Genomic DNA, 25,497 nt, shown 5'->3' with positions numbered 1-25,497 from the left:
CGCGGAAGATCTGAGTAATTTTATACCCAGGAGGTCGAGCTTTTTTTGGCTTCATGCGCCACTGAGCAGCATTCACAGGACTGAACGGGGCTCCGCCTCTGAAGCTGTGTCCAGATTTTAATTGCTTCATCCATAGTCTCTATGCGAAACAACAGCAACCTCCAAGCTAGGTACCTAAACGCTAAAAATGTGAAGTTACCTGAACGCGAACCTGGTCGCTAACAAAGCCTGCAAATCCTACTTGTTCTCTTGTGGAATTGTAGCTGTTTTAATGCCAAAGCTCGCCTCCCCACAAGCAAAACAAATCCCCCGACACCATTTTGCTGGGGCACAGTAGCGCCATCCAAGACGACTGTAATTTGCATGAAGAAATACAAACAAGCCAGTTTTTTTCCCCTCATACCAGAATGAGAATTGCTGCTGCCAGACTGTCTACAAGAGACTAGTATTTGTGTGTTATTTCCCAGGATAGACTCACTATCCCAAAGTGTCCTCACGTCCTCCCGATGTAGTTAATATAATGTATCTTTACTGTCCGACTTCTGGACGGGTCCTTCTGTCTTGCGAGCATCCCTGAGTGATCACAGAACAGCTTGAACGATGAAGTGATGGGTCAGACAGACATTTATACATCGCTCAGACAAAAAAATTCCCAGCAGGAGTTGACATAGCAGTTGCTGTTGTCACTAATCCATCTGTTCATGATGCACAATTCCATTCCCTCCTCTATCTGTTGGACTTTTTGATTCCCACCACTGTCGTAAACATGGAAGGGGACTCAAAGCCGCAAAGCAAAAGTCGCTTCTAAACCTCTGAGTCTAAAGGTGCTTATACACAACTGACGTCAAGCCCCATTTCTACCACCCGGTTCCAAATGAGAGGAAGTATGTGGTCTGCCGAGTCTGCTCGGTGGTCCGATCATGTGAAAGCAACTTCACACATTGGCTTTCAGTGTGGTGATACAAAACTATTGCACCCAAAAAAAAAAAAATTGAATAAATAAAAAAAACGAGTGCAGAGAAAGCCTGCTCTCTTTAGAAAACTCTTTCTCGATGCAAAATGGAAGATTACTGAAGGGTGAGACGGATAAAGTGAGAGAACAATTCATGGGTTAAAGAGCGAGAGTGACATTGAAAGAATGCGAGACTAGAAAGGGAAGTGGAGTCGGCTTTTGTCATTCTCAGGACTTGGCACCCTGCACGGAAAAGATGCGACTTCCTGCTTTTTATTTGACTCAGAATGGTTGGCCTTTTGTTGCCAGGGTAACAACACATGGGTGTTTGATTGTCCACTAACATCGACAGGAATCGTGTGTGTGTGTGTGTGTGTGTAGTCCAACTGTGTCCTTTTTTTTTTTTTACTACAGTGAGTTGGTTGACAGGAGGTCGAACTGTAAGTCCACTCAGAGACGACAAAGCGGTGAACCAAGGACGGAAGAAAATACAAACGTCAAACACTTAAATACATCTTAATTTAACTCCATAGAAACATTTTCTCACTTGAGTTTTTTGCCATGACTTCAGTTTCCACGTCTCACTTTTTATATAACAACGGAGACGACCTGTGCAACTGCTTCATCACGGCGTGCCATCGTATTCGTTGCCAACAATTTTAATCCTCAGCCCCACATTTCTCTCCAGGTTTAGCAGGAATGCTCACGCAGGGGAAACGTGGCACTCTGCAGCATTTTCCTCCAAATTTCAAACATAGCTTTAGAGTTCAGGCAGTCTGGGTTTGAGACAGCTGACCTCAGAGAAGTTCACTTCACTTCACATTTTCTATTCATGCAATTTATGTGCGCATTTTTACTTGATTCGCTTTCATAGCTTAAAGGGAAGAGAAGGCGATTATGGAGAAAGGTAGTTGATTGAGGCTCATTCTCAGGTCGTCAAATACCGACGCTTTGGGTCAGTATCAGGCCTGAAATTCAATTTCAAAGCATCGGTATTTGATGACCTCAGTATAAGCCTCAACAGTCAACTATGTCTCATCGGAATCGCCTTCCCTCCCTTAACAGAGCTGCTCTGAGAGCTGCAATGCACACCTAAGCTATTCAGTGATATGAGCGCCGCAGGTCTGCAACTAACTGTTATTTTCATTATCGACTAATCTGACGATTACTTTCACATCTTAACAATAAGATGTTTTGTTCAGAAAATGGCAGATAAATGTCAAAAATGCTCATCACAGTTTTACAGAGGAAAAAGTGACAAACCTCAAATTGGTCCTTTTAATCAAACCAACAGTCCCAAAACCCAAACACTTGTCATTTACCATCATAAATGACAAAGTTAAAGTTACAGATGATGCAGAGACATGTCGCTGGTGTGTACTCACAGCCATTCCTCACTATGTATTTCTGCAGAGCTTAATTGACATTTGACTGCACGGCGGTGTGTTCAAGTTTCACATTTTTTGAAACAAGCCTGGTTGTAACGGCCTGTTAACAACCCTCGTTGCATTTATATGTTCCGCGATCATTTAAAAACTTTAAAAAACCTGAACCCTGTATTACAAATAAAGTGATTTAGTTAGGAAGAATTTTGTATGTGATGCCTTTTGACTTCATCTGCATTTGTGCACGACTCGAGTGACAGGTCTCAAGCACAGTCACATGATTTCGGTGTCAGCCCCTCTCATCACCATGTTAAATGCTTCCTTTATTTGCTTTCCCCCATGAAATATTCAGTTCTGTCAGTCAGCGTCAGGGAAAAAAAAAAAGTTTATTTACATCAGAATACAGCGCCGCCGATAAATCGTCATCGCCCATTGCAGTGCAAGTGCTCGAGAGAGATCTGAGTAGTGATGATGGCGGATATCTTCCCCTCAAAAGAGAAGAGCGAGGGCCTACAGGTGCAGTCTGCTGTGTTAACACGGCCGCACTCGAACTGTACGCGGGCTGTCGGAGCTCTGTATCAAGAAAAATGATCCTCCTGTGCCACTTGATGCCTGAGCGCCGCGTCTTGTCCCCGTTGAGCCAGCAGCTGATTGATGTGATGTCCTGCGGTCATAGCCGGCCTTGTTCGCTCGCAAACATGAACAAGCAGCAGAGAGTGTTGCGTTACTGTGGCTCCTTTCATGACAGATAGGGTGTCACTCGCTCTTCTCAGACGTGTGCTCGCTCGCTCTCCGCTGCCAGTGCCGCTCCTGCTCACCTGTGTCACGCTGACTTTAACCCCCCCCTCGCTCTGAAGGTGGATGCCCTCAGTTGAACCGGCAACAGTCTAGATATAGCTCCTCCCATTATTCTGTGCCTGGCCGGTTAAAACTCAGCTTTTCATTTAATTTTCTCAACTTGATCAACTTTCTTTTTACAGCTCAACTTTTTTTTCTTTCTTTTCGCCGACAACAAAGAAAAATCTGGAACATGTCAATCAATAGCATACTGGCGATGCCACTAATCCTGCTCGCCGGCTGAATAATTCATAGTCAATTAGAGCTGAGAGGCTGAAGCTGTCTTCATGGCACAAGTGCATTTTCAATGATTCATTTCTTGAGCTATGCAAGGGGTCTCTTAATTGTTGTTTACTGCTCGCTGGCCGACCACATGTTATTTTTATGCCATCGTGATTACTCCCGGCAGCGCTCAGAGTGCTTGGGAAATGAAGTCCATTAAAGGGATCCTGAGAGCTGTTTTCCTGTCAAGCTCCATGAAACCTCTTCCAGGTTCAGACTCGACTGCACGGGCGCAATAAATCTGGACCAATCTCAAGTGTCAAAAGCTGGAGATGAGACGGATTGAGTGATAGAGACGTATTTTTTATGGTACTGTGCAGTTGCAATAAAAATACCTGCAGTGTTGCGCAAAGATTAATTTTTAATGGGATCCCAGAAGAACCGTTTGAATCGCAGAATCCTATGGAAGGAATATTAAAACTGCACTAACACAGCTGACAGCTGACCAGAGGCCGCAGACTGCAGGTTGACGGTGTCGGAGAAGGAGCAGGCTTGGCTGAGCTGCACTCGGGTTTTTTGTTTGTTTGAGTGTGGCAGAGGGAGAAAGTGAGAGGACTGAATGCCTGAGGTGATTGCTGACATAGTATGACAAGCTGTAAAAGCACAGTCTGAATTCTTGTGTGACAGACGACTCCTTTGACAGAAATAGGCGGCTGGATCTGAGAATAGCACCGCTGCCCTCCAGCTGACACACTGCGGGCTGTTTTTCTCACTCCTCATACCTCGGCAAGTCTATCCACTTTGAGACACCTGGGCATTAAGGTTTTTGTCTGCATGCATGCGACTAATAAACACCCACTTGTCAGACGTTCACACAAACATCTAAACCTCGCCTCTGGTCATTTCACCTCTGGCCTCAAGGCTTGCTGTGAGAAGATACAAAATCTGAAGTAAATAAGAAATGTTTGGGGGATGTTTCACGCCGACGCACTGATGGTGATATCAACTTTGCACTGACACTGTGAGGGCTCATTTTTTCAGATTTAAGAAATATCTTAATGTGACTACAAGAAGCGTTACCTGCTTATGAAACGGTCTCAGTGTAACACTGATGCATCTACATGAGCCTCATAAGCAAACACGGCCATCAGAGAGAAGATCGGCTGTTTCTAAATAGTGACGGTTAGTTGGGGTTTTTGCAAGTCAGATCCAAACCACATTTGGAGGTGGTTTTAAAATGAATTTAAATCTGATTTATATGGATGTGTGTCAGTCCGGACGCTCTGGCTGCTCAATTTCAAAGCATCTTTCACGCCACTTTCCAAAGTAACAAAAACAGGCGTGCATCAGTGCGGCTAAACATGCGGCTACTAGCAGGCGGACAACACACAGAATACCTTCGCGACTTGACAATGTGAGTGTTTGGAGAGCAAGATGATTGATCAGTCCCTCCGTGTTATCAGCCTACAGAGTTAATGATGTCTGTGTCATTACCATAGCACCCAGTGCATATATGATGGTGTTGCCTGGACACAAAAATGTGACCTGATGGCTTGCAGATAATAGTGCAGAGGCTCCATCTTTCAGGTCTGATTTCAGACACAAATTGGATTTGCCTGCTGTGTGATCATGGTCTACGTTTTACGAAACCTAGCCAAGTAATTTTCTTGCTAAACACAACCAAGAACCATGTTGTTACAGGAACCTGTTCAGTCATTCAGGATGTGTTTTTACTAAGGAATGTTTATAATTGTAGCTTTAGCTTAACAGTAGGCGGTGGCGCTCATAACACTTTTGTCCACAGGGGGCGCCAGAATCAACACAAAAGAAAAGTGCCTTGTTGCTGCTTTAATGTTCCTCTGATGTAATGCCTTTATTTCGTCACATTCCATGCTAATGAATGAGCTGGGCCTCTATTAAATTAGTCATTTACTTGAGGGACTGTTTTTCTTCTACAGTAATTCCTGATAAGTGAAGTAAGACCCCGGAGAATCCTGGCAGCTCCGTGTTTCCATGAGATTTTTATTTGGCCATGCAGCGCCTGCACCTTCTTTCCACTGAACTCATTCATTTGACTTTAATTCAGTTCAACAGCTTAAAAAGTGTCGGCGACAACAAAGAGACTGTGTGTGTGTGTTGTATGTGTGCGTGTGTGAGTGAGACATAAAGGGAGTGCATACACACTTTATTGTGGCCTCTGTGGTATTTCTAGTGACTGATTGCAGCTCTCATTACCGCTTGTTTGTGTTCGGCTCTGTTGACACCTGTTGTGTGACAGAGGTGATTTTTTAGCTTCTGTTAGGGTTGAATAGCTCGCGGCTTGCCCGGTATGTGTGTGTGTTTACATACTCCCGGCACTTTTTGATTACATGACGCACACACACACTGACACACACCAGACAGCATAAAAGTTTTCTTCCTCTTTCTCTTCTGCTATCGACGCTGCAGCCTGCCTCTGTTTATATTTCATCGCGGGCTCCGAAGAGCCTTCTATTAAGGCTCTGACTTCCACAGCTGACCGTGCAAGCTGGAAAGTGGAGAGTTAGTAATGTCCCCTGAAGCTGGCAAATGTTGAAACCCTTGGAAAGTCACATTTTACTAATTGTATATAGAGCCGTGCCAGAATCCGACTGCTTCTCAGGAACACCAGAGTGTGCTTTTAGCATTTTGATTTAGCTACTAAACCGTATTCGCAAGTTTTTGCTTGCCTGGGTGTGGTTACAGCTCTGACAGTGACTTTCAGTTCTAGCATTTAGATTTTGTAAACACACTGCGATTCTAGTGAATCCAGATGATTCAGATGAAACCATTTTCATCTTATAAAAAACAGACGCATGAGACATCATTTACTTGGAAGAAGCCAGAGCCGTTTTCCATCAAAACAACAAATGATGCATTTATTAACTATAGGGACAATATTCAGACTGAGTTTAGGTAGATTTACTTGTCTTATAAGAGGCGTAAAGGTGTTATTGTCGAATCTCCGCTGCTATCAGGTCCGTACAGGGCCTTTGTCGGCTGATGACTTGCAGGTCTTTCTTCCTCCATGGCTTCAGGTAAAGTGGAGTTTGGCTCAATAACTGGAAAAAAGGATGAAATAGTCTACAGGACACCAAACCACAATGACCCCTGATTTACAGTCCTGTTTATTTGTTCACGTAGGTGTTAATTAGAATATGAATTTCAATGGAATTTCCCATGCATATTAAAAAAAAAAACCCTTCTTTATTTTTGCATCCAACTCTCACAGCTCGACCGTTTGGCGAAACGGAATCCCGCCACAACACACCGCTGAGGTCTCCACCTGTGGCTCAGTGTGATGAAGCTTTAAGGAACAGCTCCTCTCTGTCCCTCCTTGGCCCGGCGCCTCCACCTGGCAGCGCCGACTTGGCTGCGAAGCACATGGTGGTCACTACGGCCACCACGGAGGTGCACTGACACCCTCACCGCTCACCTCCGTCAAGTCTGCCTGGCAGCGACAACCACAACAATGAGCTCTCACAGTCGTTCAGGTGAGAGAAAAAGTCGGAACTCCTTGTTCTTTGCTTTGCAGTTGCTCTGACGTGGAAACGGCTTTGGAACGAGTCATGTTTCTTCTTTTACTCAAACAACAAAGCACTTCATATGCCTTTTTTGTGCATGCAGCTGTGTATGTCTTAACACACTGATGATGGCCAGTTTAGTTCTCAGTAAATGGAGGAGACCTCCAATAGTTAATAATGATGTGGTTGATGATTCGGTCCGACCATAGCACACAGACTAATCCTGCTGTTTTGCATTTTATACAAGAGCTTCTCAGTCTTCTAAACAATTAATGATTTAATGTGGTTGATTTGACAGAAACTTGCACTGTTTGAAGCAGCAATTACACAGCGGTGTCTAGGCGAGGGCAGATGTTTGTCCAAGTAGGTTTTTTGTGGTTGGTTTTAATTGATTTGCGCTCACGTTCGAACAAAGAGAACAATGCTGCCAAGAAAACAAATTGATGCCGGAAAGTGTGATTGAGGTTCTAAAGTGAAACACGTGCGACACTTTGACTCTCAGCTAAATGTCATTTTTAATTTCCCAGTGTTTCTGAATTGATATTTCTACTTTCGTCACGCAGGGTCATCATTTTGTCTTTTGCGTCGAGCGAACTTTGTACCGTTTGTTTCACATACAAGCCAGTTGTGAAGCACTCTGGCGCATTATACCTGGATTTTGTAACCACGTGGTCTCGAGTCAGGTCGGTTAATGTCTCCTCACTGATATGGAAGCGGTTTGGTTTTGGCATTAGCACGGAAAGCTCTCACCTTTAAGAAATATATTGGGGGAAAAATGCCCCGTCTCCTTTTCACTGCTTTGCCTGCATTACTCTTCACTACATTTTGTCTTATGAAAAGCAGCAGCAGGCCCAATTATTCACACGCTATTTACCTGCACCCTTTATTGGTTTCCTAGGGATTAAGTTGTTTTTTATATCTGGGCCACGGCTACGTGATATGTCTTTGTTACAGGTTCAACTAGAGGTTGTTGGAAGCATATATCTCGTTATCTTGGTGATTCTTTCAGATAAAAATGTGTGTGTTTTTGCTGATTACGAGGGAGTAAAGCTGCTGTGTGATCGGTGCAGTTAAAGAAAGACAGTAGGGCTAACAATTAATTTCTCAGTTAATTGTTTTGTCCAGAAAATGTCAGAAAATAGTGAAAACTATCTATCCTAGTTTCTCAGAGTCTGTAAATGTGGTTGGTGGTGCAAAAGAACGGTGGATAATAAAGTTTGGCTCCAGATTGTTCTGATTTATGGTTTTGGAAGCGTTCGCTGACGTGCAAATTAATCCGAAGAAACTTTTTAATATCAGTTCATCATCTCCCCCAGTCCTGCATGCATTACAGTTATATTGGTGTTTTCACTTGTCATGAATTACATTTGACAGAAGTTTTCTCTTCCCATGCTTTATTATGGATCCCCTGGTGTGCTTGACCTCCAGCAGCGGGGGCTTCCCACGTGGACCACTCAAAAAAAAAAACCCCTCTGTTCTTAAATCACAACCATGGTGAGGTTGACAAAAGGCCAATTGTGTCCTCTCTTACCCATCATGCTTTGGCTGCCTTAGTCGTTTTCAAGGCAGTGATGTCACAGCCATTGTTTGATTTGGTCCTGTGCGGCACGATGTGGCTCTCTGGCATCACCTTCTGTTCTCTTGAACTGTGAGTGGAGACGTTCGCGCTGTCCCAGCCAAAATAGTGTGCGTCAGAATGGATGTTTCAGGCCAGTGGTTCACTGATCGTTGGGATTTCCCTTTTTTTCTTAAATACATTGTGTTATGTAAGTGGAACCTTGGAGTTGGGCATCACTTTCATTTTCCCATGCTCTGTCTACTCTCATTTTATTAAAAGCAGTTTCTGAAATAAGTCTCAGATGCAGGATTACAATGTTACTGTTGTCACTTTAGAGGTATGCTTGTCTTGCCTGTTCATTGGTCATTTCCTAGATATCAACTGACTTGCTTGTGCTTCCTTGGCGCAAAAATCCACTTTTGATGTTTGGAAAAAAGAGTCACAACCTGAATCCACGGTTGTTTCATCTCTCCGTACCTTTTTTCTTACTGACTCACAATATGTCAGTCAACGGATAAACACGATCCCACTTTTAGAAAACAGAAGCCAGATTTTCCATACAGGACTGTAAATATAGACGAGGCTAAGCTCTGTTGAAATTTTTTACTAAGCCAAAACATTTCGAATGCCAGACTTGTCTCCACCTCGAGGACCTCTGAAGTTAAGAATGAAGCTTTCACTCCTCAGTTTCACCTCCTGTTAGCAGTCCATTTTCCCCTTGTCGCCCTCCTGTCTGTGCAGTATTGCTAAGCCCTTTTCCATATATGACAGATCATCATTTCCCCATTCTAAAAACCACCATTTTAGAGCACTGAAGGGCCCTTTGTCTGACTTAAAACTTGGGTGGCAAAGGCTGGCATGTTGACATGTTACTTGGCATTTTGGAACCGGGTTTATGGCCTTGGAGCCGGAGCTAGAACACACACACAGACAAACTCTCTCATCCCGACAAGACCCTCCCCTCTGCTTTCCAGCGGCAGTAATCGGTGGCAGGTCCTGGCTGAGGGGGGATCTTGCGTCAATAAATCGTCATGCTGAGCGACTCCCCTGCCTGGAACACAAACAGAGAGAGGGGCCGTCTGCTGCTGGAGGCCTTGTATAGCTTGTTAAAACCCTCTGAGGCCTGTGCAGTCTGACCAAAAAGAAAGCTCACGCTGGGTTTAGGAGATGTTGGTATTGTTTACCAGTCGCAGTTGTTATTTTACTTCTTGGAGTGATCCCAACCTCTTCATCCTGTCCTTTCCATGATGATATAGTCTCTGGCTGATAGTTGTACTTTAAGCTGGCAGCCTGGAGAGTCTGAATCTGTAATTTTTTTTTTTTCTTGCCTACTTGAGTGTTTTGCAGAGTGAGAATACACACTTTTCCCCAGTGGATTCAGTCGCAGATAGCAGATTTGTGCAACAAATAAGTCCAAAGGGACATTCAGCTATTACCCGTTCCATCCTGTGAATACATTTTGTTGACTTAAATTTGCATGGGGCGCATCATCCGCCTCGTCAGCCTAAGATTAATTCACACCCTTTCCCCATCATGCGTGCATCAAAACTGAAAGAGCAGAGCCTCAGTAAGGGTGTGGACGGCAGGAAACACATTACCTTAACGTGCAGGTTTTTAGATTAGCGGCTGGGTATGCGGGGAGTTGCAGTTGTCTTTCTGTCAGCCGTTGGAGCCGTGCAGCGTTGAGGTTCGGGGTGGGGGCTGCTGCGAGGAGTCGGTTTTTAAAATAAACACACGAATCGCACCTCCTCACTTTTCTGAGTCTTATTCAGAGCGCTGATCCACGGCAGATGGTTGTGAATTATTCATGTCAAGTTTTTGGGACGAGCACAGCCATGTGTAGATTTTATCCCAGAGATTATTCAGTATCAGAGAGGAGGGGAGCGGTGATTGAGAGGGCTGACAGCACAATGAGTGCTTTTCAAGAGATGGTGGAGTGTAAACAGCTGATGCCAGATAAAACTGTTGTTGTTTTTTTTCTCTCCATTGTGATCGATAAAGCGTTGAGACGTCATTGCCCAGGATTCAAATTCCTTCTTTTACCGCTGTGACAGTCACGGTTTTGTTCTTCCTTGTCAATTTTGCAGCCAAACAGGGGTGGGTGTCACAGCATAACTCACGATATGCTGCGTTCTTGATAGGTTGCCCGCGATAACAATGGGAGCCAAATACAGCGATTCTGCCATATTTAATACATCGCCAGTCAATCAGCAGTGGTACTAAGGTGTTAGGGTTACAAAGAGTCCCTGAATTTGATGCAACTGCAAGGCAGTAGTAGCTCAACAACACTCAACTGCTGTTATCGCTGGTTACCACTGTCGCTTTGACACCAAACCTCCTCATCCAATAGAAAAGACCGCCTCCCGTCACCTCCGTAGGAATCATTAACTCTCACATCCCTTCTTGGCGAGCGTCCGCAAATATCCCCATGCTGGTTTAAAAAGGTCTTCGTCTCTGCACCAAATGTCTGCAATTTAACTGTGTTCACGCTCACAAGTTAACCAGCTAGCTATACCGAGGAAGCTAATCTAAGACAACACAATAACAGCCACCGGCATAAAAGAAACACAGCTGCCACAGATGTAACCAAAGTGTCATGGGTCAAACTGGACATGGAGACGTAACATTAGTGCATTAACCAAAGTCAAACAAAGACAACTCTTCGGGGACACACTGTTTTTTTGTCCTCTCTGGTGAGGGGCCTTTTAAATCACAATGTTACGATGGCACAAGGCTCAGTAGTCGATGACCGTCAGCCATCAACAATGGAGAAAGGCAGCGTCCTTCAGCCCAACCCTGTTTAATACTTCACAACTTAACTTGTTTTGTTTTGTGTCACAGAATTTGACAAATGAGTGAAACAATGTACAACAGTGTGTATTGAGTCTTTCCTTAGCGCCCTTAAATCACACTCACACTGACTGCAATTTGTCCATTTTTGCAAATCTTCCAATCTTAAATAGCCAAAACTGGTAAAAACCAGAAAATATTGAGTGTATCGGTAACGTATCCCAAGATGTAGAAGTAACACGATGAATTTCTGCATTGATGTTTTTTCATCTGTTTCAAGCTTTCTTTGAGGATGTTAAGTGCTGCAGAGCTGAAGTACAAACGCAGGCACGTGATGTGATTTTTAAGCTTTTCCTGGTGACGTTCTTTTTTTTTTTCCCCCGCCCCCGTCAAACATGGAGTAAATGTTTTGAACTTTTGTGTTTCGGGTCAGGTTTTCCCTTGGAAGCAAATTTTAAGCATATTAGTTGGGCTGGAGCTGTAGTAAGGGTAATCAAAGTCAGCCGCCGCACAGTTTGGTCTCCCGCCTCTGAAATAGTTTTAAATTCTCTCACTTGCCCTTCCTTCTCTTCTGTCACTCTAATTTCTTATCCGCCTCTTTTTTTTCCTCTCTCTCTGTCTCTCAGTTTTAATCAGTAACTTTAATAAGGACTCGCAGTGGGAGCTATCAAAAGCCTGCAGTGGTGGATTAGAAAGAGAGTGGCTAGTGTCTGGGCCAGGCCACTGGAAAGTGAAGCATAATCTTCAAAAAGGGAGCTTAACCCCTGCTGGCCCACGCTGATGAGTCCTCATTTACAGGGGCCATCGTCACAGGGAAAAGGCTCAGGGTGGTAATTGATATGTTTGAGTCTGTGTGTTTGGAAAGTTGTAGAAAGATGACTAAAGTCGACCGAAAGCGAGGAGCAAAATTAAGCTCATTCAGAGGAAGTTATTTCAGAAGTTTGTAGGTGGAGCGGCGCTGCTCTCTGGATTCTGGGCTTCTGTTCGCTTGCAGCCGCTCTCTCGCTCGCCGCTGCTATCTAGTGATTGTCCAGAGAGCCAGAGGGACACAATAGCGGCTCGTCCTATCTGCATTTGATGCATTTGAGTGCTGCAGAAATGTTATTGTTCTCATTTATCCATGGCTCGGCAAAAATTCCCCTCAATGGAAAGATGGATGGGAATGACAGTTGAAGCAGACTAAACAGACGCCTTTTTAAGAGAACAATGGAAGCTGCTGTGGCGAAATAAGATTACTGCCTCATTATTGTCTTCCTCTCCACATTTTTCCAGAATATTCCATTCAAGTAATCTCATTGCCAGATGAAACAAGTGTGCAATTTAGCCCTCGGAAGAATTTATTAAGCATTCAAAGCTTTGCCTCTGCCGGAAGAGAAGCTCGGAATTGAATTATGGTTTTGTGCTCCAACTGCTGCGCTCTGTTCTTTCAAATCAACAAAGATCCACCAATCTTCTTTTTGTGCCTTCACTATTAATTATACAAGGGTTTTATGCTTGATTTGGTTGCTAAATTAGGCAATACGGCATGGGATTTTTGTTTTCATTTACTGAAATAAGGACTGATGACTTAAATTTTGCGGCCACCTCTTTTCTTGTTTACTCTGGCTGGCTGTCAGCAGATTTGTGCGTGAAAAAAGGGGTTGACTTGAAGCTTTAACACGCCACATGTGCTGCTACTTTGCAGGAAAAACGTGTCATTACAACTCAGCAGGTGCAATAGTTTGACTGAAACGTAGCATTGCCCGAGACAAGCATCCAGAGCACAGTGTTTGTGTTTGAGCTGACACCATACACAGATATAGACGCTTCTACACAGCACTCAGAATAGCCCAGATGTCCAGTTTGTAATAAATATGGAGATTAAGAACATGCAAGACCGTAAAGATTAACCCGTAAGGATCCACATCTGCTACTAAGCTTAGAGTCAGAGTGAAATGCAGGAGATCACGCTCCTTCTCATTGTCTGTGAGTCCTCTGTGCAGCCTCTTTATAGTCCGATCCACAATCCCTGCACCGCTGTATTTCCCATCTGGCTGGGAGGTGCAATCCGCTGTACGGGTTCAACAGGGGACAGCCGAGAAGATGGAGGCGGGTCAGGTGGGTCTCTGAGGATGTAATCCTCCTGCTTCTATGAACAAAACAAAATCAAAAGTTCCCAGCAGTTACACAATCCCTGTTAGGAAGGGCTCAGTGCACCCTGGGTCTCCCAGGGCAGAATGAACTTTTCCAGGCACTAATCTCTGGATTAAGCCCTGAAACAGAGGCCGGCAAACTCCTCTGTGTGCTGCCATGTACTGAAAATGCACGAAATGTTCTGTGAAGCTGTTGTGCAGCTACAGTTGGCGTTCGCTGCAGGTTTGTACTCACACAGCTGATTTAAGGGTCCAGTTTGTAGGATTTAGGGGATCTATTGGCTGAAATGGAATTTAATATTCATAATCATGTTTTCATTAGTGAATTATCGGCTGGAACTGAATTGTTGTGTTCTTGTTACCTTAGAATGAGTCTTTTATACCTACAGACGTGTACAGAGTGGATCCTCTACAGGTCTGCCATGTTTCTACATTTGTCTAGAATGGACTAAACCAAACATCGGCTCTGGTGAGACACTTGCATGTTTCCTGTGTTCTTGGCAGCTACTGTCAGCGAGAGTGAGAGGAGGTGTATTTTGTTTGTTGCAATGTGAAACCTCACCACTAGATGCCACTCAACCCTCCACAGAGGTCCTTTTTAAAGATTTCGCCCTTGAGGAAAGTTGTTTAATGACAGGTTGTATACAGTTGTATCTTCTGCCTTTTAATATTCTCAGAAACAATCTCAGACTGACTCAGTTACACGGACATCAATTACAATCACTCATATCATCCTCCTCCACACCGAGAGATAAAAACAAAACATAAAATCCACTCCTCTCAGCTCTCAGATGCTTTTATGCAGGTTGGGTGCTGCTGGGATTTCATGAACAGGCGTTTCAGTTAAGGATGGTAATTAATTAGATGTTGGCGAACACTAAATGAAATTTTACCGTTTACCCAACTCTTATAGGAGAGTTTGAGATAAATAGAGAGAGGAAAGAAAACAAGTGAAAGGACTGAAACCTGTCTTTATCTTACGTAATCATTTGTTTGTTTTGAAATATAAATACAGGCTTGATTCTTTGAACCGCGGCAGCGAGAGATTAACTGGTGAGAGCAGTGAAGCTATCGGCTGCTGCTTGAAGCACGTCCAGCGGATCAGTGATCAGCTTCTTGCTCTTTCTTAAAGTTTACATAAGAAAGTACGTTTTAGAAGTGCCGCTGCGGCTGAGACAAACCGCTCTTCTGTCTGCAACAAAACCTGTTTACGACACAGGCTTTATGTTCTTCGTGCAGAGCTCGTCACCTGTCATACATTGGTCAGATTAGTGGTGTTAAAGTTGTGCAAAATTGTGCCACATTCTTACGTGCTATGATAAAAACATCCAGTGGACTTTTCCTACAGGTTCTTCATAACTTGGTAGAAATGCAACGTTGTCTTCAAAACTGCAGAGAGATAAAACATAATCAGGCCAAAAAACGAACAATTACAAGTAAATAAATCAGATCATTAAACATCACATGGACCGACTGGTGAAAGGTAATTCATCCCCAGTAGTTGTGCTTTTTATCTGGAAAACAAAAGTAATCGATCAAATCAAGTAGTTGTTCACAACAGTGGGCTGAAGTGCCACTCTGAGCTGTTGTTGTTTCTCTTGATTGGTGTTTGACCACCATTTTACTATGAATGTCATTAAGTGAAGCTGCTGCTGTTTATTCATTTGCCTTGTAGTTTTCTCACCTCTGATACATGTTTCAAACGAGGGCAGTTAGGTATTTTTGACAGCACATGCACAAGATCACAACAGTAACAACGGAGGATCGATTACCGATCCATAAACGGATTGATTGGTGCCCGTTTGGGTCCAGCAGGCCAGCTTCTGACAGCCTTTCAGCTCAGTTTAATGACTTAAATCAACCCCAGAAGGGCAATTAGATAGTTGGAGCTGTGTCCAGCTCCAATCAGCCTCAGTGCTCAGTCTGGGTCAGGCAGCGTGCTTTTTAACTCTCGACAGTTCTTATGTGCTCATTGTGACGCCTTGAATATCTCTTGCGCTTTGAGAACATCAAGTACACAAAGCTCAGAGTGGCGTCCTGACCGCTAAACACTTTCATAGAGTTCTGTTTACTCATAAGGTGGTTCATTTGTTGCATGTCACCCTACCTCTCTCTCATCCTGTTTCTGATTATCTCTCTGAAGCGGTCCTATCAATAAAGCCATGCAAAGGCCAAAAAAAAAAAAAGGTGACCCATACGTCAGTCATACTGGACAAAACCTCCACTAACTCCTAGGGCTGGGTATCACCAGGTACCTCGCGATACGATACTATCACGATATTTTGCCCACAATAACGATAATATCACGATAGAGCGATTCTGCGATAATCGATATATTGCAAGAAATTTCATCCACGATGCATCAAGATATGTGTCACTGAAGAAATTCAGAATTTATTGACTGCACTGAATCCATTTCACAGGAATTATAAAACATTGTCAATCAATTTCACATGAATGACAGCCAAGTAAAACAAAGTGTATACTGCACAGTGGCTCTTCTTAACACACACACTGACCGCAACTTAAATATTATTAAACATCGATATTTGGCGCCAGTGTATCGATAACGTACCTCAAGACGAAATATCGCGATATATCGTAGTATTGATATTTTGGTACACCTCTACTAACTCCTGCTAACATTTGTCTTTTGTCTTTAGTGTGAATGGTTCAATCCGCATTCACTTCTGATTCAAATGTCTCTGCAGTAGTATCAGGTGTCTGTTTAGCAGCTCCAGCTCTGATGGGCAGTAATGAAGACACAACATCCGGGTGGACATGATAATTTGACCCCCTTGTCAGCTGCGATGCAATGACATCTAAATGTTGAAGCTGCTGGCTAGTTCATACTTTTTCATCCGTTTCTGTACAAGCAGTACTAGAACTGTGCTGCTCACCAGTCCAGCACTGATCAGTTCTTAACTGTCCACCTTGCAGTCTTTGACATTGACTGTTATAGACAGCACAGCACCTTCAGATCTCCAAATAACTATTGAAATTCAGTCGATGGCAGGAGACGAGCCATAATACGCCTCGAGTGGCGTACATGACTCCTTCGCTCGAGGTAGAGGAAGAGGATTTCAAACCTGGACATTTCTGGGTTTCTAACTCCGGTTCAGCGGGGGAAATCAGGGTTGTTAAAGTGAACGTATTATGTTCCTCACTCAGAGGCTTCTACTCAGCGAGGCTTTTGAACTCCTACTGCTCCACTGGAGCTGCTTAGCTGCCAACTGTAGACTCCTGTGGTTGTACTTGGCAGCTCGCATGTGTGAATTTGTGTAATTTGAAGGCCTTTTTTTTTTTTTTTTGAAGCAATCCGGCTTGGTAAACATGCCGTAAATGAATAACAGTTAAGATCCCTTCTCATAGGTTTTCTACTTTATAGCATTAAGAAAACAGCAGTGATCCTCCAAGCTGTAAAACTAACTGTAAAATCTGAGTTAAGGTTTATTCTTTTTGCCAAGAAATCTGTTTTTGTTGCTTTCATTCCTTTTTTCTTTGTGTGTGTGTGTGTGTGTGTGTGTTTCACCTCCAGTGTAATATGAATTTAAAAGAAGCATCCTTATCCTGGTGTAGGAGTGTTAGCATTGACTTACAGTACACTGAGAAACAATGTTTTGGTTAAACAAGCTTGCTATTTTGGATGCGAGGTGACAGATAACAGCACGCTTCCAAAATGTCAAGTTTATGTTTCGGGTGTATTTAGGCTCACAGGGAACCAAAAAGACCTCTGAACATTAAAGAGAAGAAAACTTCCTCAGACACATGAAGAGATTTTATATCTTTCCTAAGACCCTGTTCAGAGAGGGAGGATAGGAGTCGGGCTAACACAGGAGGATAAAAGGCCTCAATGGAGTTTGATCTGAGGTTGGTGAATTTCAGAGGGGGAGATAAAACCAGTCTGGTCTCTTTGGCCGCAGTGGTTCCTTGAAATTAAAATAAAATTAATTAAGACATTCAGTTTCCTCATTGTTGGCACGCCACTAAATTAAAAAAACTTGAAATGTTATCTGCTGCACCTTATTAAGTTTAATTCTGCAAGTTGCCCAAAGGACAGAATAAAATTCATGGATACTTCAGGGCAGAGTTTTCATATTTGTGGATCGAGTTATTGTTTTCTCAGTCAGTAATTAAAATCTAGTGAAGTCTTAGAAAAACTAGTATAAGCATGTGATATGAAATTATAACAAAACTTAAAACACACTGTTTGGCACAGATTATCTGGAAATGTGAGGGTTTAAAGGATCCAGTCTTTAACCTCCTGAACTGTTCAAAGACTCATCGGGGCCGCCCCCGATAATATCAAACATCTATGATCTTTACAATTTAAAATCTGGATGATTATATCGCTCCTCTCCGAGCCGAACCATAACAGCTAATGAGAGAGGCATATCGGATCAGCTGTTGACAGAAACTTAAAATCTGTCCTTCAGTTTTTGCAGAAGAATAGAAAACCTGTGTTGACTGTGTTGCTGCTGTAGGTTGTCACATCACGCTAATCTTGTTTAAGTCTGCTTCCCCATGAGATGACGTGAGAGGAATCATGTGTGAGCCCAGCTTCAGTCTGCAGAGCCCTGTTATTTAAAATGTATAATAACTGAGGGTGTTGCATGTCCAAATTAAACCAAATTTGACACTACACTTCCTTTGGTCCTCAGCAACCAACCTACTGTATGTGAAGTGGATCAGATGAATGGTTCTCGACATGTGTTATGAACATACAGACATAGATGGAGATTCCTTCACTTTATAGTTATAGAAAAAGGTCTGTGTGATCATACATAAACCCCCCAAATACAGTATCCCACTATTTATTGAAAAACGCCAGTAATGATGTCAGCATTGAATTACAGTAGTGAAGCAACAGGGAAATCATTTTAAAAACCATTAATGCTTTAAATTGTTTGTAGTTTGAATTAACGACACAATCATGTCTCAAAAGATAATTTAGCTACTTGAATCACTGTGAAAATAGCTGGCAGCTGGTTGATGATAAACAGTGCTTGTGTTCAGTCTCCCTGCTAAACCCTTTAAATGTATCACATTCATATTTCGGTCTTGTCGAGTTTTCCTCTGAATCAACACCTTCAGGACTGGGAGCTGTGAAGCAGCTCATGTTGCCTGACTGTGAATCTAATGTTAGCTCACACAGACACGGTGTATAGCTGTCTACAGAAACATTTATATTTATTACAGTAGTTGTATATTATTGGCTTCAACACTGTCCCATGTGGCTTCATGATAATTAGAATAACATATGATACAGGAATACACCAGTAGATGTAACGCCATCATTAAATCATTCAGTAACCTTCAGTAAATCTTAACTGTTAAGTTGTTTCGATTTTTCAGTAGCACTTTACATCACAGCTTGGTAATAGCATAGTCATGGTGGGTTGGGGTGCAGTGTGGTACCCAAGGGTATATATGGGTTATATGGGACTGAAATGTATGTACTAAGTGTCCAAAACACAAAGGCTAATAATGATAAAATGCATTTAAAGACAGCTCAAAGGCAAAACTATTCCGGGAGCTTAGCATTATACAGCCCTGATAGTTACCACACAGAAACTTCGGAGTGATTCCAGTATTAGCGTCAGTTAATTTCAGCATTATGACATGGTTATTTAAATTTTTTTAGACCACCAAGAACTTCCATGTTGTATTGTAGGTTTTACACTGATAGTAGCCTATGAGCTTGTAAAACACCAACTTATATTACGTCGTTACTTTCAGGATATTATCCCATTAAAGTCAATGTCAGCCCTGTTTTTCAGTAAGCTTACCTATTTTCTTTAAAATACAAGCAGTGACTCGTCAATTGTGTTCAAAATCACATTTATAAAATACTTTATTTGGGATTTTTTTGTTTTCTCTTGCAGACTGATTTAAAAATGAACTCTGTGCATCTTATTGGTTATCACAGTAAATTTCTGCTTTAGACTTTGTCAGAACAGGCAACAACATATTTATCATAAAACTGAATCCTCCATTAGTTTATACCACATCGTTATCCAGCATAGCTGCATGCCTTAAGAAAGTGTTACTGTACCCCCATTTCAAGCAGCCATGAAGGATTTCCAGTGGCGCAGCCTGGAACCCCGCTGTAGAAATCTAGGCAAGATCAGCGAGTTCAGCAGCACCCTTCATCAGTCAAATTGCATAAAACCACGGTTTGTCGTCCTCCCACATTTTGTAATTTGCCAGACTTCTCTTTCTCCATTTGCATAACATAGCAAGCTCATTACTTCAGCTTTCAGGAGCCAGGAGCCTATTAGATGAATGAAACACCAATGGTATGCTGTAGAGTTGATGTTGGCGAGATAAATGAGCTGGTTTGAACACGCTGGTTGAATAATAAAAAAAAATAATAATGGCTCATTGTGACCTGTGGTTTTTGGAGCACTCGTCACCAAAGTTAATTGTCAAACAGGTTTGTGTCTCGCTGGATTTGTTCTCTCTCCAGTCCTCTATGTAAATCATGTATAAAAATTATTTCCAACAGCAAAATGAGGGAAACATAATGCTGATTGTATGAAGTTTTGTATTAATATAATGAGCTGATTGTATTAAGTTTTGTATTAATATAATGAGCTGTTGCAGTGTTTCCCACACATAGACTTTACTTGGGTGGGCCACACAGGTATATCGGGCAACTTGTTTGAAAATTTTTCTTTCATTTTCTATCTGTCCATCCATTACAGAGTAGCTAGTTGACAGTCTGCACTTGCTTTTCCTCTCCCATCTTCTGTCGATCACATGTGCTCTGCAGAAAAACAAAGAGAGAGACAGAAACGCTCCCTCCTGTAAACAAACTGATTGTAATGCGACTAATTTAATGTTGGTCTAGTTAAGCTGTTGTTTTTCGTGCAAGCCTGAAAGTGCACCTGGTTGTTGCGATGTCATTTAGTGCCCTGTTTTGTTTTGATAGTTTTAATAGGCTACATAATGAAAAAAAAAAAACAATCCTCCTCCACAAGTGGTTCACCAGCTGTTGTGAAAATGTAATCAGAGATAAAAATAAAGTGTTTTTTTTGGGCGACGACATAAAATGCAGACATGGAAAGTCAACAGAGCAGACACGTAGTGGGAGGGAGAAACGGAAAGGTGAGGCTTGTCAGCGTGTCAAGATTAGTACTTGACATTTTGCTTGAGAAAATACTCAAAGAGTTTATTGATTAATAGTCAACAAAAACAATTCTTTTGATGGATTACTGACTTTCTGCCAACATCATGGAATACACTGTTCACTCGCAGTGACTTCAGCATTATTCAACTACTTTGTGGTTATGATTAGGCACTGGCAACTGTTGGCTAAAGGTAGGGATTCTGGAGAAAGGCTGTTGATTGATGAGTCTCGTTCCCAGGTCCTCGAATAACAACGCTTTGGGTTGAGATTTTGTCCCGAATGCCGACCCAAAAAATTGATATTTGACGACCCGGGAGGGAAACTCACCGATCAACAATCTTTCTCCAGAACCAGAAAGTCGGCAGTGATTTCAGATTTTTTTTTCTGCCCGCCATCCATCCCGACCACCTCCCTCATTGTTATTTAGCGGTGGAGTTGATGTACTGATGGTGTTAAACTGTAAATTGCTGATAAAATATCTAAACTGTATTGTACTGCAAATTGAGAGAATGCATGCCCGCCCTTCCCACATTCCTCTGGCCGTTTGTCCCTGTTTGTGCAGCTCACTGAAGTCTGAAGTGATGGGGATCTCATGCTGAACTATCTGTTCCGTTGCATCCAGTCTCTGCTATTGTCACCCTGATTTTGTCTTTTATGCCAGCGTCTATCAGGCTCACTGTCGTTATCACACGATTGCACTGCAAGCTAACACTCTAATGAGCGTCCGTGCCACGCAGCAGCATTTCATGGATGCAATGGAAGATGCTGACACATCGTGTAACACACGCAAACACGGGTCCTTCCGTGGGAATGTTTATTTGACCTGACAAAGACGCATTCTCAATGAGGTGTGTACACTGAAGAGTTGGATAGTTTATAGCAAGCACACAGGGTGCAGACAGCAGCACTTGGGAACTTCAAGGTTGTCGGGGCCTTTTTCAGTGGTGGTTATCTAACCACATAAAGGAAAGTAAACATGTACGGCCCCTAATCTGAAGGGAGATGTGCCATATTTTAAATTTCTTTGCTTTGCCCAAATCTGTCACTGATATTGAAACAATGTTGGTCTGTAACTTTTTTTTAAAAATCTTTGGACTGCTTTCTCAAACACTTTTAGTGTACTAGCGTACAGTATTGGAATAAGAGAAAAAACATGTCGGTCGCATGTCAACTTTTCCCCTCAAACATCATATTTACTGTTATTCATTTCACCTCTATCAAATAAATGCATAACTTTGCCTTTTGACTTTCTCTTCAGATAGTGAAAGCTGTAAATTAACCAAATTGGTAGCAATATAGCAACAAATTACTACGTTATAAAGGTTAAATCATGACAATATTGCATGGTAAATTACGCTGTGTCTTGGTTTTTAAAATTAATCAAAAGTTATCGAAATCACAATGTTGCCAAGTGCAATATGAATCACAGAAGCTGCAATTTTTTGATAAAGGTACAATGTGTGACAAAACAGCATTATAATGAAGTACTGTAGTGCTGCAGAGACGTCCTGGCATACAAAAGTTTTTCTCCAGTGTTAAGAAAACATGTTTGTTTGGATCCAACAAATGTCACATTATAGGTATTTTAATAGTTTTTTTTTCAGGGATTCGAAAATGATGTCGAAATATGTTTTTTTTCTTGTACCGTTTCGTTTGTCCAACTAAAACCCAAAGACTTTTTCTCCTTGACATTGTTGTTTGAAATCATCTGCATAAAGAACTGAAAAGGCAGTTAACACAGAAGTCAGCGAATGTGAAGGAATCTCGATTTATGCGCAGAAAGCAGCTGCAGCTGTGTTGGGGATTGTTAGTGACAGAACAGAGAAGAAGGAACATTGGTTATGGATTCAATCTATTTATAGACACTATTAATAGACACTAATTGTCGAAGTGTTTTCCTCTCCCACAAAGTTGTTCACAACAGAGGGCCTTCTGTTGCAGGCGCAGATCTAATGGGGCCCCTATTCCCTTTTGTCTACACCAGACACACAGTAGCCACATGCCGTAACACAAGTAAACAAACCGCAGCGGACTACAAACACAGCAGCAGAATTTACTGTTGCGTTCGTGACGATGGTTTGCTGTCATCATCTATCATTTCTGGCAAACCTGGAATATCGCTCTAAGCTCACCGCGGACAGTCAGTGTCGTCCTCGGTCCGCCCGGTGATGCTACGACCTGTGAATGACGTCCACAGAGGATCAAGGCAGCCTGTCACATTACCCAATAGAGCAAAGACCTGCATTATGGTTACCAGTGGTCTAAAAGCAGTCCGTGATTACAGAGCCTGGATGATGTCATCACCCAGACGTTTGAGGCCTCTGTAATGTCACTTAATGTGCCGATAATACAGTGTTGTTGCTGTTTTTGATACTTTGATTCTGCAGATTGTAGTAATGTCAGGTGGGAGGTAACAAGTTAAGAGATATTTCTGAGAAGCCAGAGATTTTTGTTAATACTATTTAAGTAGAAATGTATTTTCAATGTGTTAAATTTAACTGAGACTAAAATATATGGACACATTTTGGATTGTTGACCATAAGGCTCTAAGCAGAAATTCATGATCCACTGAGAATGAAATATCTCAACATCTACTTGTTAGGAATACACAATTTTTTTACTGACATTTTTAGTAACCAGGGTTACAGCCATTACATTTTTGGAATGTTAGAAACGAGGCCTACATTCATATTTACCAGGCAGCTAAATTCGGCTGATTTTTCCACGTATAATTCCCATAGAAATCCAAGATCCGTCCTGTTATCTGGATCCACACCAAAAGTTAATGGGTTGTATTTTGGGCTTAATTTCATCCGTCCTCCAAGTTTTCTTGAAAACCTTTGTGTAGTCTTTGTGTAACCCCGCTGACAAACCAACCAATCAACAAATGGACATGGGCGAAAAAACACGACCACGTTGGTGGAGTTATTTAATATCGAAGTGCTTGTATTAGTTTTTAATCTCGTTCCTCATCCATCATGTTAACTAACCTCAGTCTACAGTTAATATGAGGCTAGTTAACCGCTTGGTGGGGCTTCTATGATTGGCCAGTTTGTTTGCATGTTGAATTAGATTTCATGGTGTGTGTTGCGAAAATGTAACTGATTGTAGTTATTCATCCTGTTTTAGGCAGTTTTTCGTGATGTATTCCTTGTGTATTGTCATATTGTGCTGATGATAAAAATACAATCGCTCATCAGCAGTAGCATACATTTAAAACTACAAAACTTCAGTATCTTAACATTGTCATTTTAAACATGGTGCCATGCAGACACATAGGTCTGTATTGCCTAATAGATCCACTGGTGTGATTGTAGCCTCAAGTGTTAGTTAAGAAAATACTCTTGGTGGTTTGTCCGAAGACGATTTTTACCACTGGGTCAGTTTGACACGACTTCCTGAGGTCATCCGAGGTGGTCTGCAGTGTGCATCCTTGAGATACTCGGACACAAGCGCACGTTGGATATCCTTGTCCTTGTCGTGTCCTGGGGTTTGAACCAAAAATCTTGTAGCTCTGATATGGCATGTGGAGCCGATCTGCTAATATTCTGTCCAGAGAAAGAGGCGGGCCTCTATCTCCACTGGCAAAGGTCAGGCAGAACATAGGCCCCCGGTATTGAGGACCCTTTTGTCGACAAGACCACAATAAACAAGCGAGCCATTCTCAGCTCTGCTCTAGTGTGCTTATCCCGCATGAAAACAAGCGTGACTATTTTAATTGTAATTAGAGGGAGAAAATTGGTGTAGGGACTGAGCCAATCCTACAGAGTGAATGACTGTGTGTGTGTGTTTGTGGTTCAGTGTGTGTCTTGTCGGTGTATGATGATATACTCCTTGTATAGTTGTCCAGGGCAATCACAGTCACAGGCCCTTTCATGTCTCTCTCTTTATGTGAATAGCGAAGCTGTCATGACTGACGCTTCATGAAATACTGCTTTAGAATCTATCAGTCAAAGGCCCTAATTGTAGCGTGTTTAGTCATACTGTTAATACATTAGTTAGTGTGAGAGTGTTCCAGAGGGGTTTATTCTACCTTTTATTCAGTCGCTGCTTCATTAGTATGACTCACATCCTGACATTTCATTGCCTGTGTGTCATCTTACTGTCATCTCAGCCACTTAAAATCTGCAGCGGGCTCGGCTGCTCGGCGAGGCTCTCGGCAGCGTTTCATAAGGCCAGTATGTGAACACTTTATGAAACACCGGACACGACCACTTTGATTGCTTTTCCAGACTAATTAAACTGCAGTTTTTTTCATTTCAGCAACTCACCGTTTTAAGTGGGCTGTACAATTGGTAAAAAGGAGACATTGGTGTAGGTACAAGGTCAATTTATTTGTCATTATTTTCAGCGAGGGTTTAAAATCCTTGTGTCCTCCTACATATATTTTATGGAGTGTCTGTTGTCGACGAGTCTCGCGGGCTGGGTAATGAAGCTGCTCCATAGTCAAGTGGTATGACAGCGGATACTAATGTATCTTTTGAGATGGCAGCAGGGCGAACAGACTGTCGCTGGTGTCGTTTTTTTCTCCAAGTATCCTTAGGGCCCTGTGCAGACATCTCATATCACAGATGACGCTGATGCTCTGTAGATGGTACCAGTGATGTTCTGGGCGGTTTTAATCACCCGCTGTAGAGCCTTCCTGTCCTTTGCCGTGCACGATCCATACCAGTTTGTGACGCGTCCTGTCAGGATGCTTTGTATTGCTCTTCTGTGAAAGACCAGACTCTCACTCTGGAATTTAACCTTCGTACGTTTCCATAGTTTCCGTTTTTCTATGCATTTTCAACCAGGATGGTGACGTTTGATGACCATGACAGGTTCTCAGTGATGGGAAGAACCTATACAACATATCGTAATACTGGTTGTGCTTTTATTTGAGGTATTTTGACTTTAAATTCTCATGAAATGAACAGAAACCCACGATGAAATGCTAAGAAATGAAGC

At 42.4% G+C, this 25,497-nt stretch overlaps 1 protein-coding gene across 5 annotated transcripts in view; it reads left to right on the top strand.

Annotated features, from left to right (window-relative positions):
- hdac4 (histone deacetylase 4) overlaps positions 1-25,497 on the top strand; it is a 138,709-nt gene that overhangs the window by 7,043 nt on the left and 106,169 nt on the right. For all 5 annotated transcript variants that reach the window (XM_030428139.1, XM_030428141.1, XM_030428138.1 and 2 more), the window contains exon 2: positions 6,647-6,908. In XM_030428139.1, the coding sequence (XP_030283999.1) occupies positions 6,887-6,908 (22 nt within the window). In that variant the 5' untranslated portion in view covers positions 6,647-6,886. The remainder of the gene's footprint in view (positions 1-6,646; positions 6,909-25,497) is intronic.

This window comes from Sparus aurata, chromosome 9, assembly GCF_900880675.1.
Source record: "Sparus aurata chromosome 9, fSpaAur1.1, whole genome shotgun sequence".
NCBI lineage: Eukaryota > Metazoa > Chordata > Actinopteri > Spariformes > Sparidae > Sparus > Sparus aurata.
Note: the sequence above shows the minus strand (reverse complement) of the source record. Positions and strands in the feature narration are given on the sequence as shown.